The sequence below is a fragment of the Passer domesticus genome, chromosome 5 (genome assembly GCF_036417665.1).
Source record: "Passer domesticus isolate bPasDom1 chromosome 5, bPasDom1.hap1, whole genome shotgun sequence".
NCBI classification, from domain to species: Eukaryota; Metazoa; Chordata; class Aves; order Passeriformes; family Passeridae; genus Passer; species Passer domesticus.
This window is the reverse complement of record NC_087478.1, coordinates 4,402,861-4,427,093: the sequence shown is the minus strand read 5'-3', so window position 1 is coordinate 4,427,093 and position 24,233 is coordinate 4,402,861. Positions and strand designations below refer to the sequence as shown.

Sequence of the window (24,233 nt, the reverse complement as noted above, 5' to 3'; positions counted from 1 at the left end):
GTGGGCCTGGCTGTGCCAGTATTTCAGTGTCATTCGTCTGTCTGTGGCATGCAGGGAGAGTTCTCCTCTCTGCACCCCCTGTTCTCAGTATCCCAGCAGTTTTCCCCAGGAAAAGGATCATGTTCTGCCTCCAAAGGTCGTGCTTCTTTCAGCACCTTCCAGACATTGACACACAGATGCAGTTTAGAGCAACTTGCTTACCTTGGTAATGTTCCAGATAACTCTGTGGCAGTCTCTCTGAAAGACACAAAGGGAGGGAAACTTAGTTTGTGTTTTAAACAGCTATAAAATTTTAAAGATGCCTTTGTAGTGCTTGTGTTTTATAGGAGTGCAGACACACAGCCACAGCTCCGTACGCAAACGCGTCACTGGCGGATGCGGTGCCCCCCTGATCATATACAAAAGAATGTGAAAAAGCAGATGATGGAGTGTGATCTAAGGATCTATCAAAATCGAGTTCTCCATGGTACAATTACTCATTTTTTAAAGCATAAAATTATCACTATTTCAAATGCCAGCACTGCATGATCTTACATAGACAAAACGTAGCACTGGGCCAATTTTCCAGTGGAAAATGTTCCCTTTTATTTCAGTGCTGCAGCAAAAGCAAGGCATTAGACAGTTCTACAATCAGGTTGTGCACTGAGAAAATACCATGTTAATGTTAAATCTTCTTATGCTGGTCCTAAACAACAGCTATTTTCCAAATATGTGACTTTCCATCCAATTTACTTGTCTGAAACACTTTTGTGGGTGTGCAATTTGTTTGAGGGAAGCTGAGTGCAAGACAGTGAAAGTGGGCTAATGTAGTGGTACGTCACATTAAGGTACAATTAAATACATTATCATTACTTATGTACACAGGCCTTAAAATACATCACAGATTTATCACCACTGCATGTCCTTGCTTCCCTCCCCAGTAAATTTGCCTAGACCTTATCCAAGAATCAGGAAAATAGCTGGATAGCTCCATTTCTCATTTCTCTCTCATACACAAGACAATAAAACAGCAAGAAGGCATAAGGGGCTTTATTGTCTTAGACTTGACCAGATGCCTATCTCATTGCACAGTCTTCTTATCCAGTTACAAAATTTATATCCAATATATAGATTTTCTGCATGAAAGGTACCTGGTTAGTTCATACCGTTTGCTTCAGCTGAGATAGAAACTGCAAAATTTCACATCTGTAGATGGAACTTAGGGTATGGAACAATTCTCAACATAATATTTTCTTATTATTTACAGCAGAGAAAATCCTTCCATACACATTTACAGTTGGAGGGGAATCTTTTTTTGTAAGGGGAGGTGGTAGTAATTAAGATAGGTCCCAAAATCTTCCTTGCCTAAGCAATTTCCAAAACTATTGACTTAGTGATCTCTTTGTAGTGAAACAGCCCTCTATATTTTTGTTTTAAGAGTATGAACCTTATATATACACATTGAACCCCAAAGGCTAATTTATTTAAGAATCCAAAGGAAAAACAATAAAGAAATAAAGTTTTGAAGGCTCTTCTAGAGTTTCCCCATGTTTTGAAGTCACTTGATGGGGCAACTACAGAGTTAATACATTAAAACCACAATAATTCAGAGCTCCTCTTCAGGAGATCTTTCTAGATCTTTCTAGCATTTTTAGCACTCCATGAAATATGAGCAGATATGAGGGTCTAATTTTTTTAATTATAATTTTAAAATTTATTGGACATCCCACAGTAACACCCTTTTTCCCTTAATGGTTACACAGACAGTTGCAGTCTCCATTACAGTGTCAGAGGAAATGAAATGGTCCCTCTGAACACACACAGCTTTGCATTTTCAGAGTCTCTGTCTCCAAGCTGTGCAGTTTACTGGGCACAGAAGGTTGCCTTAAACCTCCCAGTGCTTTGCTTCAAAAGGCACAGATCAGAACTGTGTTCAGTGGTTGCAAAGAAGATTAGGCAATAAATAAATAATGGCTCACATCCTTTTCTTGCATGCACCATTCAGCAACAGTCCAGCAGATATTTAAGGCCCCTCAGAAAAAAACAGTTCCCACTCCAGCTAAGGCAGACAGGTGCATATTTAGCAGGTGTCTGTGATGAACAAAGTCCATGGTGTAAATGACATCAAAAGTGAGAGCCAGGAGAAAGAGCAAGCAGATGTAAAAAGATAAGAAAATGAAATTAGAGTAGAGCAATATAGACTCCATTTCTATGGGGTTATTTGATACAGCTGTACATTTTAGGCATTTTATTTTCATTAAACTACTGCACATTGGTATCACACCACCCTATTTTCCACACCCTACTCATGACTTATACACTTCAAAGAATTAATATATTTTTTTCTAACCTACCAAAGAACCAAATCACTAAATGGTTCCAACAGTCAGGACATTTCCTCCTTCCACTGTTTATCCCAGACATCATCTCTTTTCATTGAATTTTTTTTTTTTTTTTTAAGGAAATAACCTGGATCTGGGCATCTCTTTGTTTCTTCTTCCAAAGGGGCTCCGTAGCCTTTAGCTACCCATTACTGTTCCAATAACAGAATGGCACAAACCTTATTGCTTTAGGGTATGGCAGCACATTTTATAAAATAACAGTTGCTCATTCAGCTTAAAAAGACAACCAAGATCATGGGTGCTGCAGGAAGCATCAAAAAGCAGAATCATGTAGGATTAAAAGAGGGTGTTAAACTGGAACCACACTCTCAGTTTCTGAGCAGCGCAGTGACTGATTGGTGCATCTAAATTTCTAAAGATTTTAATTCTTGTTAAATAACTGTCTCTGCAAAGGATGTTAGCATTGTGGAAACAATTATTAAATAGTCGATGCAGTGGTAAAAAAATCTGAATGTGATCAGAATGTTAAAGACACTGCAGGTCCTTAACATACATTTTTAATATAATGAATTTTGTTGCAAATTTCACATTTGATCAGATCAAATTCCATTTTTGAGCAAAAATATGTAAGGTAATGGGTTTTGAAATACAGATCCAACTCAAATAAAACTCAAAGTCACAATAAAAGTCTGATTAGTTCCTAACTATCCAAAGATTTCACTGCTTCTCATCAACTCAGTAAACACTTCTACCATAAAAACAAATTAACCCCACGTTAGATTATGAAACTAAAAATATTATTTCCCAGAAAGCAAACACAATTATCCCCACCATGCCATTGAAAATAAATGATACATGGACTGCTGGAGATAGTTAATGTCCATGGTAAGTGCTCCTATAAATATCAGGAATTGAAACACCATTCTATAAATATATTTCATGGGAGTTTAAAAAAGAAAATCTTTTGGAGCAAATTACTCATCAAGAAAACCCTTAAAGTTTGTTTAAAGATAATAGATACTCATGCTGTAGTCATTCAAGAAACTGAAACTAGACCTGCACAACCAATTTTCAGACCCCTAGTACTCCCCAATGACACACACAATAAATATAACTCACAATTTACTGTATCTACAGGAAGCAAAAAAATATTGGATGAAAACAAGAAGATAATACTCAAAGGGAGAATGAATATAAGATCATGTATTTTTACATTCTGCCAGAGATATGAAAGGATGACCTTGAAAAAGAGTGAGGATGGAAACCTGAATTCTTTGTCAGAGCTGCACTGAATTCCATTGAAATCAGCCCCAATGCAAATGAGATGAGCTGATGCTCAACAGTGCTAAGGCAAGGAGAGAACCTGGCTGAAGACCCTGGCAAAGCTGTGATGAGCAAGGTGGCATTATGGAAGAGCAGGGCAGCATTTCCAGGAAGGTCATGTACCATTTCTAAGCATTTTGTGTTCAGCTGCAAAGGACAGACTTGGGACAACACGATCTGTACATATGAAGATGTAGGTGCTGTTGAAACCAGGAGGGTGCTGGGTGGGAGGTCTGCACCCCAAGATATTGCACCCTCCCTTGGGGATCTCCAAAGAAGCAAAGTTACAAATTGCTTCTGAGACCTGTGAGGAGCTTTGTCCTACTGCAGGAGCTCTGCACTCTCGAGAGGACCATGCAGCTCCTCTCAAAGCCCAGAGAGCCAGTGTGGGTGAACCAAGCACCACACACGCATTTTGTCATTTCTCTCTACAGGCTGAGAAATCCTGCCTGTAGGATTGGAGTAGGATGTATACCAAAGCAGAAAAGTATAAATATTTTAGTCAAAACCTTACAGTGAAGTGGAAGTGGGAAGATCTGCATAAAGATCAGCAAACAGACTTTACTGCCTAATAGTTCTGTTTAAAAAGAGTTGTTCAGAAAAACTCTTCATAATATCTGGAAAGTGTTGTGTTTATATTAAATGTTTTGTTCACTGAGCAATCATATGGTGCTCTGCTCTCTGAGGCTGACTGGCAGCTGTTGTTACCCACCTACATGCAGGATTTGGTACAAAACAGCTCTGAAGTTTGCAACTCAATATTTTGCAGTTTGCCCAGAGAAGCTGTGGCTGTCCCATCCCTGGAAGTGTGGCAAGGCCAGACTGGATGGGGCTTGGAGGAACCTGGTCCAATGGAAGGTGTCCCTGCCCATGGCAGGAGGCTTGGAATGAGATGATCTTTTAGCTCCCTCCCAACCCAAACCATTTGATGATTTTTGCTGTGTTTCTGCAGCAAGGTAAACTGAGGCACAAGAGTCAGGGCAGGTTTTAAAGGGCAGCTGAGGTCATCTGGGCTAAATGCATGCCAGTAACCTGAGCAAGTACTGAGTTCAGACCGTACAAGTCAAGACTACATTTGTAAATCTTCTTTTAGTTCTGCAGGATCATGACCCTTAGTGATTTGGAAGCTTTAGGTCTCCACAGAGAACAACTTTTGTTCTGAAAAGGAAAGCATATGGATTCTAGCTAAGCAATCTGTCAGGGTGCTGGGGAAGATGCAAAAAAAGGCAACAACACATTCCTGCAATCGTGTTACCGTTCTTCCTTCTTCCATCTCACACTTCAGGGAGAGGATTAAGCCCGCCTACGGCACACAAGGCACATGAGGACAAGGGCGAGGCTGGAGAAGGGATCTGCATGGTGTGCTAACACAAATGCAGCTCAAATGCATGCAGAAAAGCCCCAGGATGCAAAATAAGGGATTCTTCCGGTTTGGAAAGAGAGGTGTCCTAACCCTGAGGTCTTGGTTTTAGGCATCAGAACCAGCAGTCAACATTTCAAGAAGGAGGGTTAAAAGGTCCTCTCCTCTCCAGGATGGGTGAACATCATCCCTTTGATTCACTGGGAAGTACAGAAGCAGTAACTTCCATTACTTGTGCTCATTTTCCTTAAAGCACAAAAAACTCCAATGGGTTAAAAGCTGGTATTTTGGATTTGGATGAAGCATTCAACCCTTCACTAAGCAGAGTCCTACCACTGACACAAGCATTGATCTTACTGGATGGGATGTATTTATAAACAGAAAAAAGCACATGTTGAAGAAAAATGACATATTTTGGATGATCACTTGAAAAGTTATAGGTTTATTTTCCAGGAATATCCACTGGGCATAACTGGATAATGCCAAGCGTGCTGATGTATATAACAAATTACAATAATGTTGATAACTAGGAAGTTTTACCTTGAAATATTTCCAAATATTTCCAAATATTTCATAACCATAAGTTGTTCTTTGCTTTGGTCCAGGGGAAAATCAGACTTGCCAGAACAGACAATTTACCTGATGGTTTTGACCATTTTTTCCTGGCTCTGCCTGTTCACTGACACTGCACCACTGACTGAGCAACACAAGAAAATTGGGGTGGAAAAGGCTCTAAAGTTTGTTGTTGAACAGCACCCCTCAACCAGACCACCAATAAAGCTTTTTTAATTGTAGGATCCAGACACATTCTCTGCTCCTAGACATGCATCAACAATGTGAGAAAAGACAGCCACTAATTGTCCGTATAAAGCAGAACTAAAGAAAAGTTTACAAAGGGATAAGAAGGATTTACCACTCAAAGCAGGGGAGAACAGCTGAAGAGGAACTTTAAATTAGCTTTAAAAGAAGGTTGTATCAGGAGGAATATAATTACTTTCTTGGAGTTTCACCAAGACTTGGGAGTCAATGCCTCTACTCTTGCAGAATGGTGCAGTGGGATTTTTAATGACCACAAATGGTCAGGACATTGATTTTACATTCCAGGTGAAAAATGGCACCTCCAAAGACACATTGTTGTCTCTGCTCTTCCTAAAATCACATTGGGGACTGCGTCTGCCTTGACTGGGAAGAATTAATAGTGTGTATTGAAATACCATTGTGAGACACAAGATATTTCACTGGTCTTAAATTGGATGGTTTCTCAGATTTGTTAGCGTGCAGCAACACAAACTGGCTACATTTGGATAAAATATCGGGTTTAAATTCTGGATTCAGTTTTGCTATGATTAATTTAATAGATTTCAAAGAAGACTGTTTTTTCTATATCACATGCTCTTTACACATCTTTTTGGTAGAATTGTTCCCTATGCCAACCAAGCATCAAAATGGTCAAAAGCAATTTAATCTTTTAAAACCCTAAACTATTCAAAACTATCAAGATTTCAAACTGATACTTCTGTAAGTATTTTATCTTTCACACAGTAAGCAGCAAATAAATACAATGCCATATCCTCACACTGAGCTTAGCTACCTAACAAGGATCACACTTTTGCAGCAGAAATTCTGCATAAACAGTCTCTGAATGTGCTATTTAAGTACAAGCTAAATACTCTTTTTTTAGGAAGTGATGTAACAAGTTCATATGTAAAAATCTATTTCTATGCAATGTGACATTCTGCAAGATTAGCTGACTGAGAGAAAGGACATGAACAAACATGCTTGTTGTTTTCTCCCATGATTATTTTTAAAAGTCTCATTTCTCAGTATTCTAAATTTGTTATTTTGGATTTTTTTTTTATTCCTCCTTAGGTATGAGGAAAGAAATCTCTATGTAGTCAGTGATAACCACCTGCCACAAAAAATGTTAAATTCCAGTGTACATCCTGTGTACAAATAATACCCCAAAAACCTGCCCTCATCATTGTGACTACTTTATATATTTTATAAAAACTTAAGCTTTGATTTACCCTGAACCCAAACATCTTTGAAGACAGCAATGTTATAACTTACAAGTCAAAGCATAATTCAGGCCAAATTCTCACTCCTTTCAATTTAACCACCACTCCCAGCTAAGATTTTGGCCCTTTATCTAACTACCCACCAAGGACATCACATGAAACCTCAGTCATACATCTTTTGCTGTGCTATTAAAGAGTAAGATAGAAATTAATAGGTGGGAGAAACACAGCAGTGTCCATTTCAGAGGCTGGTAATGAGGGCACAGATGGGATGCAATTCAGCCAGGGTCATCAGGGAGAAATGCCAGGGCATGGAGAGGAAATGAAGATCCCACTCTGGTGCTTTGCTCCAAGGTCAGACCCTGCCTTTGTGGATGTGGCTGTTGCTATGTGTTTTCTCAGGCAAGTGGAGCATTTTGAAAGTTAAGAAAGCTTGGAAAGCTTGGAAACGAAGAAAGAAAGCACTGTGGGTACAGGATTTGTCTCTCCAGGACACAGCAAGCAGCAGGAAGAACATGGGGGAGAATCCACCATGGTACTGACTCCAACACCCTCACCCTGTTAGTACAGGAAGAGAAAGAAGTGATGCACAGGCAACTGCCTCAGGGAGCTCAGCAGGAGGAAAATACCCTCTGTCTCTCTCTAAAATGCAAAGAGAGATCTTCCAAAACAGAGCAGATGTTCCTCCCCATATGCTCATTGAACCTGCTGTAATCTCCCAGGGTAGAAAATCTTACACGTTTGGTATTTGACTGACCTGTGGCTTGTGCTACCCTGCCACTGGTGCAGTGATACTTTACCACCATCTCTTCTCACTGCGCCAAGGAAAGGAGGGGAATCACACCCAAAGTCTCAGCAGGAACTTTGGGTCAAACTTAGCAGTACAGATATAGAACTGCAGGAGAATTCTGGGTCCTGTGCTAATTGTACAGAAGAATTCTGGAGCCATAAAATGGTTTGGGCTGAAAGGTCATCCCATGGGCAGGGAACCTTCCACTAGACCAGGTTGCTCAAAGCCCCATTTAACCTGGCCTTGAGCACTTTCAGGGATGGGGCAACCACAGCTTCTCTGGGCAACCTGTGCCAGGGCCTCACCACCCTCATAGGGAAGAATTTCTTCCTAATATCTGATATAAAGCTACCCTCCTCAGTTTAAATCTGTTAAGTCTTCTGTCACAGCCACTCCCCAGTGAAGAATCCCTCTTTCTCTTCCTTGTAAATCCTTTCTGGTACTGGAAGATGCTCTGGGCAGCAGGGAGCCTTCTCTTCTCCAAGCTGAGCAACCCAAGAAGTCATACATTTACAAGGTTGCATGAGATATATACAAAAAGACATAGAAATTATTCAAGTTCTATGGATGGTAGTACCCTTAATTAGATTAATTCCTTAGTTTCTGACCTGTTGTACAGGGGTTCAGTAAGTATCTTCAGATATTTAAGACTTTGTCATACTTGTGTAGGGTGAGAGGCCCATTTATGTGTACAATTCACACAAATGTCTTTATGATGAGCCATTGGTTGGGTCAAATGTTGATGTCTTCAGTGATGAATGCCAAAAAGAAAAAGACTGTTTTCTTTTAAATGCCCGCACCTCACTCTTCCTGCCCATTTTCCCCTCACAAATCTTACAATGTCAACAGTTCAAAACTCTAGTGTTCCCTGATGTCAGATGTTTTCACTAATATACACAAACTTCAAGCCACTCAAAAAGTTTGGAGGCTTTATTTAAACTTATTTCAGAGAAGTAACTTGATTCTCTGCCAAGAAATGCCAAGCTTGGAAATGACATCTCATCCTAGTCTCAAAATACTTTACTGAAGCTAAACAACTTGGATACTTCAGCTATTATGTATTCAAATAGTCACTCATTTTCTTAGCCAATGCAGACTGGGCTGAGATGGGCATTTGGGGATCTCTGAAGTTTTGTGAAGGAAGGACTTCTAGAACAAAGTGAGATGCTAAGTATCGGTACCTTGGGAGAACCAGCCTAAGTTAGGAAGGGGATGGTATTGTTTGACCAGTTCAGTATGCAGAAATATAGGAATGGCATTGGCAACTACCGGGGGAAAAACCAGAGACAAAACAAAACAAATTTTAAAAAAACCCCACGACTAATAGAAAGAAACCTCCCCAAAAACAACAACCCCACTGAAAATCCCACAAATCTCTTTTCATGCACCAGCTTAAATGGTTAGTTTCTTTTTGCAGCTGTTAATCAAGGGTAAATTTGCTTCTTAGCTCCTTTCTGTCCTGACATCTCCTCCTTGTAATCTAAAATAAAATGATGCCAGGTTGAAACATGGGATGGAAAGGAAAAATGAAGAAAGGACTCTGAACAGGCCTGCCAGCCAGGAGTCTGTGTCCCATTAGCTGCAGTTCAAAACAGTCCTCATACTATTTCCATAAATACTGTGGTATCTTCTGGAGTATCTCAGCACAAACTGCAACAGATGTTGGATGCTATTATTTCTTCATACTTGCTCATTTGATGTTCATCTGTTATTTTTTCCACTTTTTTCCCCTCTTGCCACCTGTCCTCCCACAAATCAGAAATGTTAAAAACAAAACAGTCAACTTTTGTTCTTATTGGTGCATCTACCACTGCCCAAAATTAATGGGAGAGGAAAAGAAAAGAGATTAAGATCTAACTCCCTGTCTTATTTCTGACCTTAAAAGGATGGGTAGAGTTTATTTTTGACAACCCTAACCAGAGAGAATAAATCTGCTGAGCTGTCCACCTCAGGAAATGGAAGTATACAAGTGCCATTGTTCTCTAACAAGTTCATAAATAATATTACTGAACAATATAGCCATGGTGTTGTGAAATTACGATATAAAGTGTTTTAAAGTGCAAGTTACCCGTGATATAAATCTACAAGCAAGCCCTTTTCTCCCCAGCCACATCCAAACCCAAAGATGTTAAGATAGTTCTTTAATGGCAAAAACTATTAGACTGCAATATGTAGCAGGTTCATCTATTAATCATCAGACCATTTATGTTCTGTAATTCTACCACAGTTAAATAACATGGACTACTAAGTACCTGAATCGGCTATTAGCAACCATTCCTGCTCATTAAAACTCACTTATTTAGACTTTAGCAATGGTAAATGTAACCAGCCCTGGAGGAGTGTCACAGTGCTTGGAAATGGCACATTAAGCTTCATTTACCCAGCTACACTCGAAGGCAGAGGGGGAAGGGAAAAATACAGTGACGGTCCGTAACAAAGCTCAGGAGCTTTTTGAAGCTGCATTAAGAAAATGACAAATCTTACAAAGAAAGCCATAAAGATTCCTCAAGTACAACAGTTCGGCAAGGAGCTATTTATCATAGTTTGTTGAAAAGACTCCTACGTTTGATACTATTGGACTGTGAGAGATGATTATTAAATGTAATTACAGAAATAGCACAGAAATAATAGTTTATTGCAGAGCATAAGCAACACTGTTTTAACAAAGAGGAGTGGGGAACATGTTCAGCATTTGCAATGGTATCATTAGCTTTTCTGGGAACACATACACAAATGTATACACATTTGATTCCATGTTGGCTTCTACTAACCAGAATTATCCTTCAAGAATTTCTGATTTGGGTCAATGAATCTGTCTATATGTGGAGTGAGGAAACAGGAGCTAAAGTAGATTTCTATTTGGGTGTCAGCTTTTATTCCTTTCCTACTTAACACAGATTTATTAAAAAACAATTGCAGACTGCTGTCAAGAAATACTGCTTGCATTTGCTTATTAGCAGCCCCATAATAGATACATTTTTGCTACAGTGCTGCCATTTGAAGTGAATGATTTATTTAGAGCATGCCAGTTATCACAAAATTCTTCACACAGTAAAACAACAAGTTTTGATTTCTTATTGCTACCTGCAGGAATGAGTTTAATTTCTATTACACTTACACCACAGCATGTTTGCTTGTGTACCCAGCCATCAATTTATCTTTTCTTTTTGCTGTGAAGTGATTCCACCCAATTTCTTTTCACTCTTGAATATATCTGCCACTCACTTCTTGTGCATTATTGTCCATCTTGGTGAAATCCTTTTCATCAAAACCATACAGTTCTTTCAGAGAGCCTTCTCTGCTGATTTGGGGTAGGTATCCACACTTTTCCCAAATTACAAAGACAAAAAAAATGAGAAGCACAACTTCTTACAACTGGGGCTATGGTTTGTGGCAGCAAGCAGGGCTAAAAACCAGCCCTGTCTCAGCAGTTCAAAAGCTCCCTTCTGGTCCACCAAGTGTTAGGCTAAACTAACTCTGCTACTGGCCCAAGACTGAAACATTTTTCAAAACTTTGTTTTGGAAAGAAGGCATTCAGCAACAGATGGGATTTATTTATTTCTGGGTAAAAGGAACAGCCTAACACAGGTTGGGAACATGGGAGAGCACCCTGGCACATCAAGACAAAGGCTGAAAGCATCTGACATACTAAGGAGATGCAGAAATTATCATCACAAGACCATGAACAAGTTCATCGATAACGTGGTGCACACTGACCCCTGCTCCTTCAGTAATGATCTGTTTTGGAGCAGGAAATGCAGCCAGAAGTTTTGAAGCCCAGCAGCTTCCTTTAAACATCTGTACTCCCTCCTTAGTTCACTGTATAATGACAGCTTGATGTTTTACAGGCGAGGCTGCACTCAAAAGCAGGAGCTGCGTGCACTCAGCTGAAAGAAGGAGGTGAGGCTGTAAATCAGGTGCAAGAGAAGAAATCAGAGTCTACCTCTAGGCACTCGCATTTCTGGATTTTGTTCAATGCAGCATTTTCACATTTTCTACAGACTCATGGCTTACATTTTCAAGGGGTTTGAATCTAAAAAAAACTTGTGGATAGATTGCTAACAAAGATTTCCAGCCATGCTGCAGAATCCTTGGGAGCTCGGTACTGCTTATATTGAGATGCTTAAGAAAAAAAATCCCTCTAACCATCTATCTGCATCAGGAGATACACAAGGGCATTTGGGAAAGTCTCCCCTGGTCCCACCACATCACTAGTGTAAAAGAAAACAAGTTTTCCTTTTGAAGGTTTTTGACTCCTTTGTAACAGACAAATCATTGCTGCAGCACTTTCCAGCTGACAATTATCTTGCCATAATAGCCGTAAAAATAAAATAAAATCAACACGGATGGAATTCGAAGTAGGAGACCTAAATTATACTTAACTATACTCATAAAACTGCACCTCTGCTCAAAGTTGCTCTGCACACTGCACATATGCCAGGATCTCTTAATCTGCTGCTGATGTGCTGCATATTGAAGTCATGTGCAATTACAGTTAGCTATAATTAAGAACAATTACTACTTTTATTTCTCCACTTGTTCTTTAAAAAGCACAGTTGTAATAAAACTCCCCCCCACACCTTTTTTTTTTTTTAAAAAAAAGGTGAATATAATTATGCATCCCTATAACATCTCAAATAATTAGTTTCTTCTGGAACAATTTTCATTCTAACTGTCAGATCTGCCATCTATAGTCAATAGAACACATTGTAAAAAAATTCTATTATTAACCTTTTTTCACCCCGTAAATCTGCAAAAGAACTTGAAGAAATTGAGGAATTCATTGCTTAAACATTGAAAGACCAAATGCATCTAACACCCCTTCCCCAGCAATACCTTCTTAATCATGCCGAAACATTATTATTGTTATTATTGTGCTAGCTGACTATAATAATAATAAATTAAAGCTGGATATAAAAGATATTTGGCACCTCTCTATACTTTATAGGCTACTTTCCAGCCCTATTCTCATAAAAGAATCTCTCTACTGTATCTTTGTTTAGAATCTTCCCGTGATTACTAACCATGCAGACTGCAGGGAAAAGTAATTAAGTTTAATAGAAGCCACCCTCATTTTTGAAGCTGCCCTCAATTTAAGCCATAGAAGGAGAGTAATTAAATTTAATGCGTGCCACAGCTTTTAAATGAAGATATGGCATGTAAAATTCTCTCACTCTGTAACACGTCTTTTCCGAACACTGCAAAATAAGTGTTGTGATGCAAAGATAGCAAACTGCAACCACCAAGTGATGTTAAGCTTTCTTTTTCTACTGGCCGTCTCTTCCAAAGGGGGATGCCTTTGTGTAGATTAAGAACAATGTAATCTAAATCACTGCAATTGGGAAGCCTGCAGTGGCTTACCCATCCTTTGCCCACATTATCTGCTTTGATAAACTTTAGATGAAACTTGCAGCAGGGCCCACCTTTTACATGTTTTTAACAGATGTAACAGGTTTCCAGCTACACCTCTGGCACAGACATTGTTTACCAAGATCCTCCATCAAACTAGCTGCAGTAGAAGCAGGAGCTAATGACATTAATTTCCAGACAGAGCTACAAATCTCCCGTGTATGACTTCAGTCTTAAGTCACCAGAAGAAAAAAAAATTAAATTAGATAAGGCTCAGTTATTTTCCCAAAAAATTGTCATACTACTTTCACATAAAAATTCAAATTGCAAACCAGGACTAGTGAAAATATTTCGCCCTTGCAAAGAGGAATTTACTGAATGAGGAGCTCTGAGACTAAAAGAGAGTCATTTCCCTTCCCCAGCACTGCAGGTTCCCTCTATATGTATAAACAAATGCTTCCTTGCAGAGAATCACAGAAGTTTCATCGACTGATTTAATATAAGCAGAGAATTTAAAGGCTTGAATTACTGTGCAAAAGAGAATATAGATGCCTGACAGTCTTTGTTCAGAAGGTTAGACCAAGATACTAAATTTATAATTAGTTCACAAAAGAACTCCCAAACTACTTCCATGCAGCCTCCTCTCCTGAACACATATTAGTGCCTATTACTGGGCTTGAACAAAACTTCTGCACTGAAAATGAGACCAGACTTGGAGAGACAAAACCTGAGAGAGATTTGCAAAGGTCTTTGGGTGCAAAGGCTCCCCCGAAAATCAAGGGAGTGGAAAGAAATGAGAAAGAAAGAAAAAGTAGGGGAAGTAAAAGAAGAGAGAATAAATAGATCCTCTCTTTCAGTTTTTAAACCCACCACAAATCTGCCGGGCACTTTCTCAAGAGAGGGGTTGAATACTGGATTTTAGGAGTGTTGAGCACTGGCACCTTTGTCCCTGATGCACACCCAGTGTTGCAGGAACATCTCTGTACACAGGTGAGACACACCCATTTCATCTGGCATTCATCTCTTTACCAGATTATCAAAAGTGAACTCCCATTATAGTAAACAAGAGGAAACCAGGGTTTCATGCCTGTCTCCCTGACAAAACCCATGATCCTCTATCCATTAATCCACAGGCTGTTCAATAGGCGGATCCACACTTCAAATCTTGAAGCCACTGCTAATATAAATTGCAAGCAATTTGAGAAAAAGAGACTGAATGTATATCTATTTTTAGTTTAAAAGAAAGAAGATATTTGTTTATCCATATCATGACTAAAAAAAAGTTGGAATTTTTTGGTTTTAATGTAACAAAATAGTGACAAAATTGCTGTTTAAATTCTAATTTTTACTCAATTATATATTAAAGTGATCCTACCAGATGCTGGAACTGAAGCAATATGATTTTGCTATATTTATATCTAAGCTGCAAAACATTTCAACATTTACAAAGAGAAGAAAGTTCTCTGCTAATGCCAGGAGAAGAATAAATTCAAATGCCATTGCACATGATGGCTCTTAATAGCTGGCACAGGGGGAGGAGAAACATCTCTATAACAACAGTGTTAAGGAAACCTATGGCAAATACCACATCACAACAAGAAAATTTTAAAAAAAAGTGTTTGTGGAGACTGTTAACATGAGGACATAACATCCACATGCTCTCAAATGCTGGGATGGATGCAAACCAAGGCAAGCAGTGGTCTATTTCCTCCTCTCCCCTAATCTGAAATGCCTCTTCCCATCCAAACCACCTGCTGTTCATGCCTTCTGCTTTTCTCACACATTTCCAATCAATACTTAGGCCCTTCTGCTGCTGGCTACCAAAAAGACAACTCCCACTCTCCTCTAATATGCCCTCAGGAGCTTCGGCAGAAATATGGGTTGTGGACTGGCTGGCCAGAAGATTAGGGAGAAAAAAAATTAAACCAAACACAAAATCAAATCTTCAGGAGCCTCTCTCCTCAGTTCCCACCCACAGTGATTGCTGGGCTAAAATACAGCCCCCATCCCTCATCTCATCCTCTCTTTGAAGGTTCTGGGTCTCGTGGGGTCCTGCTGCAATTGGCAAGTGCTCCAAATGTTGGTGGGATGCAGCTCAGCCTGTGATGCCAGAGCAGCAAGGCTACCCCAGGGCACCAGCATGCGCCGCTCAACTGGTTAAAAATTGAAGCAGAGCAAACGGGAAATTTTCTGACAAATGCTTCGAGATTATGGAGCACACATTACAGCTGTAACCACCCACAGTTCCCTCCTACAGAACAGAAACACTGACAGCAAAAGCCATTCACTGCAGAAGCTGAAAAATAACAAAAAAATGTAGCAGCGAGGATGAAATTGAAGCCTGTAGGTATTTTCTGCAAGAACTTGTGCAAAGAAAGAGGGGAAGTTTGCAAGACACAACAGAAGAGAAAGCACAGTCTTGGTTTGCAAGTTCACAAGATGTGCCAGGGCTGGTGTGCAGACCTGCATTAGTTATGGTGTTAATCACCCATTTCTTACTCAAGAAGGAAATTATATTTCTGTAATTTATATTAAATTATGTACTGTAAAATGGTGCAATAGTGGGCGGGAAGGGAAGGACAGCCTCTTCTTTTTGTTATTAAAAATAGCTAAACTAGACAAAACCTTAGATAACCTTAGTTTAAAAATTTTCCAGGTTTCCGAGGACAATGGAGCAAAAGAGCAGGGATTCAATGTGGCATTCAGCAGGGAGAAGGTCTGAGCCTTCTGAAATGCTCTTGAAAAAGAAAAAATAAAAGATAAAATAAAAGCAAAAGTGTGTGCTTTCCACCATGGAACTAATTTTTTGTGTTCACTACTTGCAGCGATCATTCAGCTCTATGGATCAAAAAAATCCTACTGCTACCAATGTTCGTGGTCAATCAGCAGGATATTCTGTTTCAAATATGAGATCTGAAGTTGTTTCTTTGATTCTTTTTCAAAAGTGCGACATAATTTTCCCCTTCTCCCAGTGCCAATCATGTTCAGGTAAATGTTACAGCTTCTGCAAGTGCGAATTAAAGACAATTATAACCTGGCTAACCTACTCCATCATTAAAATTCCTGGCACAACTCATTTGCCCGTGGAGTGGAGATTTGCTGCTATGATATTCACTTGAGTAGGGAAATGCTCATCTTTAGATACTGTGGACATGCTGATTGTTCTGATCAAAGAAGGCAAAAATGGAAGTGCTTATTTGCCCCTGTAGGAAGGAGCACTGCAGTATAAATGGAAGAATTTATTGTCATCTAAGTCACTAATACTATTTGAGGGAATAGTTTCCATCTGTTCCAAAAATAGCATCACAACACATGTGTGTTTAGGAAAATTAAAGATTTATCTTTCTGGTACCAAGTCCTTGCAGGGGCCATACCAGCTGCATGAGAGAAAAGTAGACCAGTGAGTTAAGGGTCTTAATAGAAACACCTTAGGGGTACTGTAGTTCCAACTGATATTAGGATTTTATTATGTATGAGATCCAACTTAAGTCATTGCACCTCCCTGGCAGGTGGAAATTGGGTGCAACTCACAGGGCTTTAAACAAATCAATGCCAAAGAAAAAAGTACTGAGAAGCAGGAAAAATAACAATCAGCAAAAGTCCTTTAAAAGCAGTCTCAAATGCAGAGAACAGAAACCTCCAGCCCAACCCTCCTGTCCACAGCAGACAGCTGAACAACAGCTTATTTCCAGATGGGGAGTCTCTATTAGTGAGAACTCCCTACAGTTGCTTTGTATTATATATAAATTATAGCCTCTTTGTTCCAGAAGCAACTCTTTTTGTTGCATTTACAGACAGCACAGAGCACAGCTACAGCTTTGAGGTGATGCTGTAAGTGTTTCAATAGGGAAAAAAACCCCCAGAGCCAAACAAGGAATGTTTCAATAGAAGCAAAAATTTTCCTTATTGAAGTTTTAGCCTATTTAAAGTCTTTACTTGTTTAGGTTTAAAATTTTATAGTAGACACAAAAGGATAAGGACATTACCCCCAGCTCAATTTTTCAGGAAGGAGGGGAATCAGAGCAGTTCTGCCATCCTGCTGAGAGGTGCAAAGCTTTCTTAGATATTATTAGTTTATGAAGCCATAGGCGACGCTCCTCATATAAAAAGGGTGTGGGAGGTGTGGAGTGCACTGGCCTATTTGAGCAATGGGGACATGTCAGATGAATGAGTTGCAACCACCTGAAATCCTTAATAGAGCCCTGATATCCCAGGCCTGGCTGCGTTCCCTTATGTTTGTGGGCCAGATTGCCATCAGTGAAATTTGAGCCGGAAGACAAATCCCACAAACAAAACCCCCACTCCTTTTTCATTGAAACATGACCTTTTCATTTCACAAAATGTGTGTCAACTTAAATCTTGTCAGCCCGACCCCAATCTGTCCTCTTCCCCGGTTCTGTGGAGCTCTTTGCAGAAGCCATTCCCACCCCAGGCTACGATCTCGTCACATCTCATAAGGGAAACAGGGCCAGGTCTTTCCAGGACTGCAGGAGACACATCTGAGGGAAACCCAGGAAGTTCTTGGTTGTGACTCTCACACATAACATGCCTTGAATTAACACCAAATCCACACCCCACAGCAACATGAAGGCCATAAGACTTCTAAACCTCATATTTTAAATAGAGAGGACTAGAAATTAGAATAACTTTTTAAAATTTCAGAGACATCTCCCCATATGCACAATAGTGACAGCTACATTATCATCTGTCAGCTACTGAAGTTCTCCCCTCATACTCTGATATTATCAATATCCATGAGATTTTGCTCATCTTTTTTAATAAAAAAGAAAAAAAAATCAAACCCACAAAATCCCCCAGAGCCCAGAAAGTGGACTGTTCTTGCTTTTTCCCTTCCACTGCTGAGGTTTACCTCCATACTTCTACATCTTTTCCTGACAGAAGTCTCACTGGCCCTTCCTTGTTTTACTTCCAACAATGTGCCTTTTTAATTTTCTTCTATTTTTGGAGCTTTGTTAGTCTGGTTTACTCCCAGTACTCAGTTCACAGTCACCTCCTTTCTTTTTCACTCGCCTTTTACATCATGTTCCTCTTCCCCAGCTTGCTTTATTCTGGCAATTCTGATCTGTCTTCATACACTTGCCTCCAGAAATACAGTTTCCTATTTCACCTCCCCTACCATCAATCAATAAAATTCAAACACAAGTATTTCATCCATTTCACAAAACTTTTTCAGTATATCAGGGCTGTTTCATAAAGCCCATTTTTTCCCCAAACTGTGTCAGCAGTGAACCTGGAATATACATAACAACCTAGTACACAAAGTATATTATAATACATATGCACAATATTATATAATGCATATATAATATATATTATGCACAATGTATTACAATATTCAGCTGTAACAAATTGGTGCTTCAATTACTCCTTACTTCATGTCTGTGTGTCACAGACTGCTCAGATAGAAGATCTTTTGACATAGACTGTACCCTCCTTTCTATTCAGCAAGTGACAAACACACAAAATCCCAGAAGACAAGGCTAAATATGGAGCTGGTACATAAGGAACAGGCAGTAATTTTATGTATGACTCTTTTATAAGGACTCAGCACGGGTATTAGGTGTGCTGTTAATGTTTTGAATCTTTCAGTGCTCTTTATCAGAAAGGTTCCCCCATCACTGACTTAGGGTGGAGAAAAAAACATGAAACCAGCAAATATAACAGAGTTTGATCCTTCAAAAAAAAACTTTCACCAGAAAAAAGAAAAGCATTGGAGAAAGATCGATTTTCAAAGTGAGACATGGAAATCATAAATTCCTGTACTCTGTTTTAAAGTGTTTTCTACAACAACAAAAGCACAGATCTGTCTTGTTGAGCTGTATAAAGCAAGCCAGCACATGTGAATTGTAGCTTTTTTAGCTATCACTAAATAAGCTCTACTTGTTAGGTTTCTAATCACAGGCTTTCCACTGTTTTCTTTGGTTATTATGTGAGATGCATTCACAGGGATCTCAAAGAACAGTTGGAGCACTACAGATATAGTACGTGTGTTCTCTGAAATTTCATTATGTATAGATTAACACCTCCAAACAGGCACCATCCCACACAATGGCAGCTACAAGTGGAGAACAACAACAAAAAAAGCAAAGCCATAGACTTCAGACTTAAATATTTCCTTGGCTTGGGTTTGTTTTTCGAGTTGAGTTTACATACATGAAGGATTAATACCTTTACACTTATTTTTTTAACAAGCCGTAGATCTTTCTTTTCGCTATTATTTCCCTGAAAACAAACAAAGATTTTTATCCAATGATTAGGAATTGAAGAAATAAACAAAACCAGATCATGCCTTCACCAGTCTCCTGTGATTTCACTAGGAAAAAAATCACTGAGAACTTCACAAAAATTCTACTCTGCCAGGTGGTTGTAAGAGCTGAGAAATAACTTGTCCAATCACAATATTAGCATTCACAGGAAGCTCCAGAAATTACATATACACACAGAGGGTTATTTAACTGCACGTTCTTTCATTTCCCCTGGATGAAATCGCTACCACGCTACAAAGAGATGTAATTAATTGGCACTGCAAACACACACAGACACACACAGGCAGCACCAGCCTGCCTGACCTGCTCCTGCGCTCAACCACTTTAGGCACACAGACCATTTAAGTGGGGGCATTTCCTTGCCCTCCCCATCTCCCAAGTCCATCCAGAAATAATAAGTGACTCTGAAGTTGGAAAACTAACTGCATTTTGTGTTCAAGGCAGCACTGCTCCAGCTCACACTCATTTTATATTGTAGAATTGTTGATGCTGGAAAAGAACATTAAGATTATTAAGTCCAGCCATTAACACAGCAGTGCCAAGCCCATCACTAATCCATGTCCCCAGGTACCATATGTCTTTAAATCCCTCCAGGGATGGTGACTCCACTACTGCCCTGGGCAGCCTGTTCCAGTGCTTGACAACCCTTTCAGTGACAAAATTTTTCCTAAGATTGAAGCTAAACCTCCCCTGGTGCAAGTTAAGGCCATTTTCCCTTGTTCTATCACTTGTTACTGAGGAGAACAGACCAACCCTCACCTGGCTGCAGCTCCTGTCAGGGACTGCTAGAGAGGGATTAAGGCACCCCTTGAGCCTCCTCCTCTCCAGGCTGAGCTCCCTCAGCTGCTCCCCATAGAATTTATGTTCCAGACTCTTCCTCAGCTCCATTCCCTGCTCTGGACATGCTCCAGCCCCTCAATGTCTTTCTTGCCCAAGTGAGGGGCCCAAAAGTGAACCCAGGATTTGAGGTGTGGCCTAACCCATGCTGAGTACAGGGAGACAATGTTGCTATTAAAGACGGAAGCAAAGATGGCATTAAATACCTCAGGCTTTTCCTCATCCTTCATCACTATATTTTTCCCTGCATCCAGTCAAGGATGGAGGTTCTCCTCAGCCCTTTTGTTGATGTATTTATAGAAGCATTTTTATTGTCTATTATGGCAGTAGCCAGATTAGTTTCTAACTGGGTTCTGCCCCTTCTGATTTTTCTCCCTTTGTAACCTCTCAACAACCTTTTACTCCTCCTGCATTGCTTGTATCTTCTTCCAAAGGTCACAAACTCTCCTTTTTTATCTCTGACTTCCAGGTAAAGCTCTCTGTTCAGCCAGGCTGGTCTTCCCCCAGCTTGTCTTTTGATATATAGGGACATCCTGTTCCTGCACATTTAGGATTTCCTTCTTGAAGAATGTCCAGCCTTCCTGGTCAGCTTTGCAGTTCAGGGCTGCCTTCCAAGGGACTCTCACAGACAGTACCCTAAACAGGCCAAAGCCTGCCCTCTAGAACAATTCTGCTGACCACTTTCCTTACTCCAGGAATCTAAAACTGTCATTTTGTGATCACTGTGCCCAAGACAGCCTTAGACCATCACATTACCCAACAGTCAATCTCTGCTCTCAAACAACAGGCCCAGAGGAGCACCTTTCCTCACCAGCTGTGTCAGGAAGTTCTTCCACACACTCCAGGGACCTCCTAGACAGCTTTCTCTCTGCTGTGCTTTATTTCTGCTGTACACCTGGGTAAGCTGCAGTGCCTCATGAGAACATGGGCCAGCAATTGTGAGACTTTTCCAAGCTCCTTATCAAATTTTTTGTCTCTCTCTTCATCCTGGTTGGGTGGCCCAGAACAGATACCCACAAGGATATCTTGGACCATTTTCCTGATTCTTACCCATAAACACTCAGCCCTGCTGATCACAAAATCCAGACAATTAAAACACTCCCCGGCCTACCCCATCACCTCTCCTTGCCTCACCTTTCTGAACACTTTATTGCCATGCATTGCAGCACTCCACTTCTGTCATCCCAGCACATTTCTGTGACGGCAATTATGTCATTCCTGCTGCTCCCTGGCTTCCAGCTCCTCCTGTGTGCTGCCCATGCTGCAGATATTGGTGTAGATGCTGTTTCTTTGGGCTGATCCCAAAGGAAATCTGATCTCACCACCTTTGTGGACAGAAATCCCAACTGCTCTGTGACCATTCTCAGACACTTCCATGGTTTCTAATACATCAACTGTGTTTTTGCTACCACCTGGATTTCCATCCCCTTAGAAGGCAGAACAGAGGACTCACTAACACATTGTCCCTCTAGCACTGGTGTACTACCCCCAGTTTATCTCTTGTGAGCTTGGTTTTATCCCCTTCCCTCTTCAAATCTGGTTTAAGCTTTATTTAGTGAGCCTTGCTGACTCCTGTGCAAAGTTCCTTTCCCCACTGTAACCACACTGTTTCCATCAGCCTTGTGTAACATAAACAGATCCATGATCAAAACCTCCAAATTCTGCCAGAAATACGAGGCTCAGAGCCAGGTATTGATATGCTGGCTCTTCCTGTTTCTTCCCTCATCATTCCCTGTGAGTGGAAGGATATGGGAGAGTACTACTTGTACTCCTAGTTTCTTATCCATTTATTCCAAGGCCCTGAAGTCTCTTTCAATCACCCTCAAACTTCTCCTTTTTTTTTTTAATTGTTGCCTACCTGAAAAATCAATACTGAATTGTAATCACATCCTGGCTTGTACCAGACCCCAGCCAGACTAGGAAATTGTTCATCCCCCTGTGCTTGGACCCTGCAGGGTGCCCAGACAAAGAATTATGGCATATCTGCTCCTATGATCCAGCTAAACACAAAAGTGGGAGAAAGACAAGGGGTTTGGTGAGTGACAGAACCAAAGGGGCCTTGTTACCCTTTGATTTATGTGTCAAAGTTGCCCTCCCATGCAAATTTTTGAATACCTCATAAACGTTGATATCCTGACTTTACCTTGTAGAGGCCACTTTTTCTCCTCTGCAATGCCCGTTATCTTCAGGAAGTGGCAGAAATTAAATATATCTGAGACCTCTGTGCCTGTCAAATTTGGTTAAACTGTATTAACAAGTGTAAAAAGCCATAGAGACAAGAGATGGGAAAATAGGGGCTGACAGACAATTCAACTATATAATCCCTGCATCTGCAGGGGAGAAAAAAAGAAAAGGAAGGTAAAGGAAAAAAAAAGAAAAAAGAAAAGATAAGAGAAGCAGTAAACTAAAACCTGGCTCCCACAACATGTCAGGAATAACCACACACCAGATTTTTCCTGTGGTCAGTCATTTACGTGCAAACTCTTCACCTGCAATCAAAGGATTCAAGGATCTTGCACTGAAGGAGGGCAATAAAACCACCCCAAATATGAGAAGAAGGGCCAAAACAAAGCAAAGCCAGATCTCAAATATCACAGGAAAACCCAAAACTCTTCTCTGACTGACAGCTGACAAGCTTTGGATCAAGATGACAACCAGTCAGCCTATGATCAATGCTTTGGGCAGACTATGGTGAATATATCATCAAATAAGAAAAATGTAAAGCAGTTACTAGAGGTTAAAGGTGAACTCTGCACACCCAATATGGCCCAGCAATTTTACCTGGGGAGCCCTGAACAATGGCTCCATGCATGTGTTTGATTTCTCTTTGCTTGTGCTACAAGATTTCACCTCTGATCCAACAAAGCTCTTAAGCATGTGGTTAACTTTAGGTGCTCGGCAACTGCAAGTGAAGGGGGAAAAAATAAAAATGCTTTTGCACTTAAGAGCTCGTGATTTGTTAATCTTGCTGCTGCCTCTGGGCCTTTGTGAAGAGAAAAAAAATCTGAAAGGAAAAAAACCCCACCAATTTTAATTCTGAGCTTCTCTATGAATATAAAGTTGGTTGTGTTGAATTCTGTCATAAACTGTTAAATTTAAGTGTATGAAATTGTACACCAGGCCATCAGGACTCTTTATTCCCTCCACTTGCTGTGGATGTGAGCAGAGGATCCAGCCTGTGCACAGAGCCTCCGTGTGAAACCTCCCACCAGCAGCAAGGCTCCAGCACCATTTTTTGATCGCAGTGGATCAGCAGGATGGCTAAAATCTTTGCTGATGCTATAGAATAAAAGAAAAAAAAAAACGGGGGAAAAATCCCAGTATTTGCAATCCGGGCCTGATCACGCAAAGCTGCCGGAATTCACCCCAGTTTCAGAGGGATTTGCTGAACAGGAGGCTCGTGCCTTGGTTCAGCCTCGCACGCCTCGGCTGGGCCAAGACACACCATCTGCTTCCCAGCAGCACTTGCTGAAAGTCCGTGGGAGTTCTGCCTCCAAAGTGACAACGTGATGTGGCCCATTGTCCTCCACAAAGAGAGCGCCTACACTCTTAATGGATGTCGTTTCAGGCAGGCATTTTGGGTAAGAGAGAAGGAAAAAAAAAATTAAAATACTGCTAAGTGAATTTGGTAGCTAAGGATTTTGATCTGCATTCATTAGTCATCATTATTCCCAGAGATAAAAGATGATCCTGATTAACCTGCAGGAATTTTGACCTACCCCCACATGAGCCTTCCATTACTGTCTCTTAATTCTGCTTCATCTTAGTGGGTACTACACTCTCCCCCATTCACTGAGAGAGGAGAAAGGTCCATTCAGGTACATTAGCAGAGACAGAGATTTAAGATGTGCAGCTATATCATCCTGCTGCAAACTTAATAAATAATCTACAAATGCTTCACCTGGCTGGAAAATTTCCAGACATGGAAAATTTCCAGACAATGTTTTT

The 24,233-nt window shown here is 40.3% G+C and overlaps 1 protein-coding gene across 5 annotated transcripts in view; it reads right to left on the bottom strand.

Moving 5' to 3' along the window:
• CELF2 (CUGBP Elav-like family member 2) overlaps nucleotides 1–24,233 on the bottom strand; it is a 545,552-nt gene that overhangs the window by 306,999 nt on the left and 214,320 nt on the right. For all 5 annotated transcript variants that reach the window (XM_064421752.1, XM_064421753.1, XM_064421755.1 and 2 more), the window contains one exon: nucleotides 202–237. Coding sequence is in view for 1 of the 5 variants with exons in the window: in XM_064421746.1 (XP_064277816.1) it covers nucleotides 202–237 (36 nt within the window). In the remaining 4 variants the exon portion in view is untranslated. The remainder of the gene's footprint in view (nucleotides 1–201; nucleotides 238–24,233) is intronic.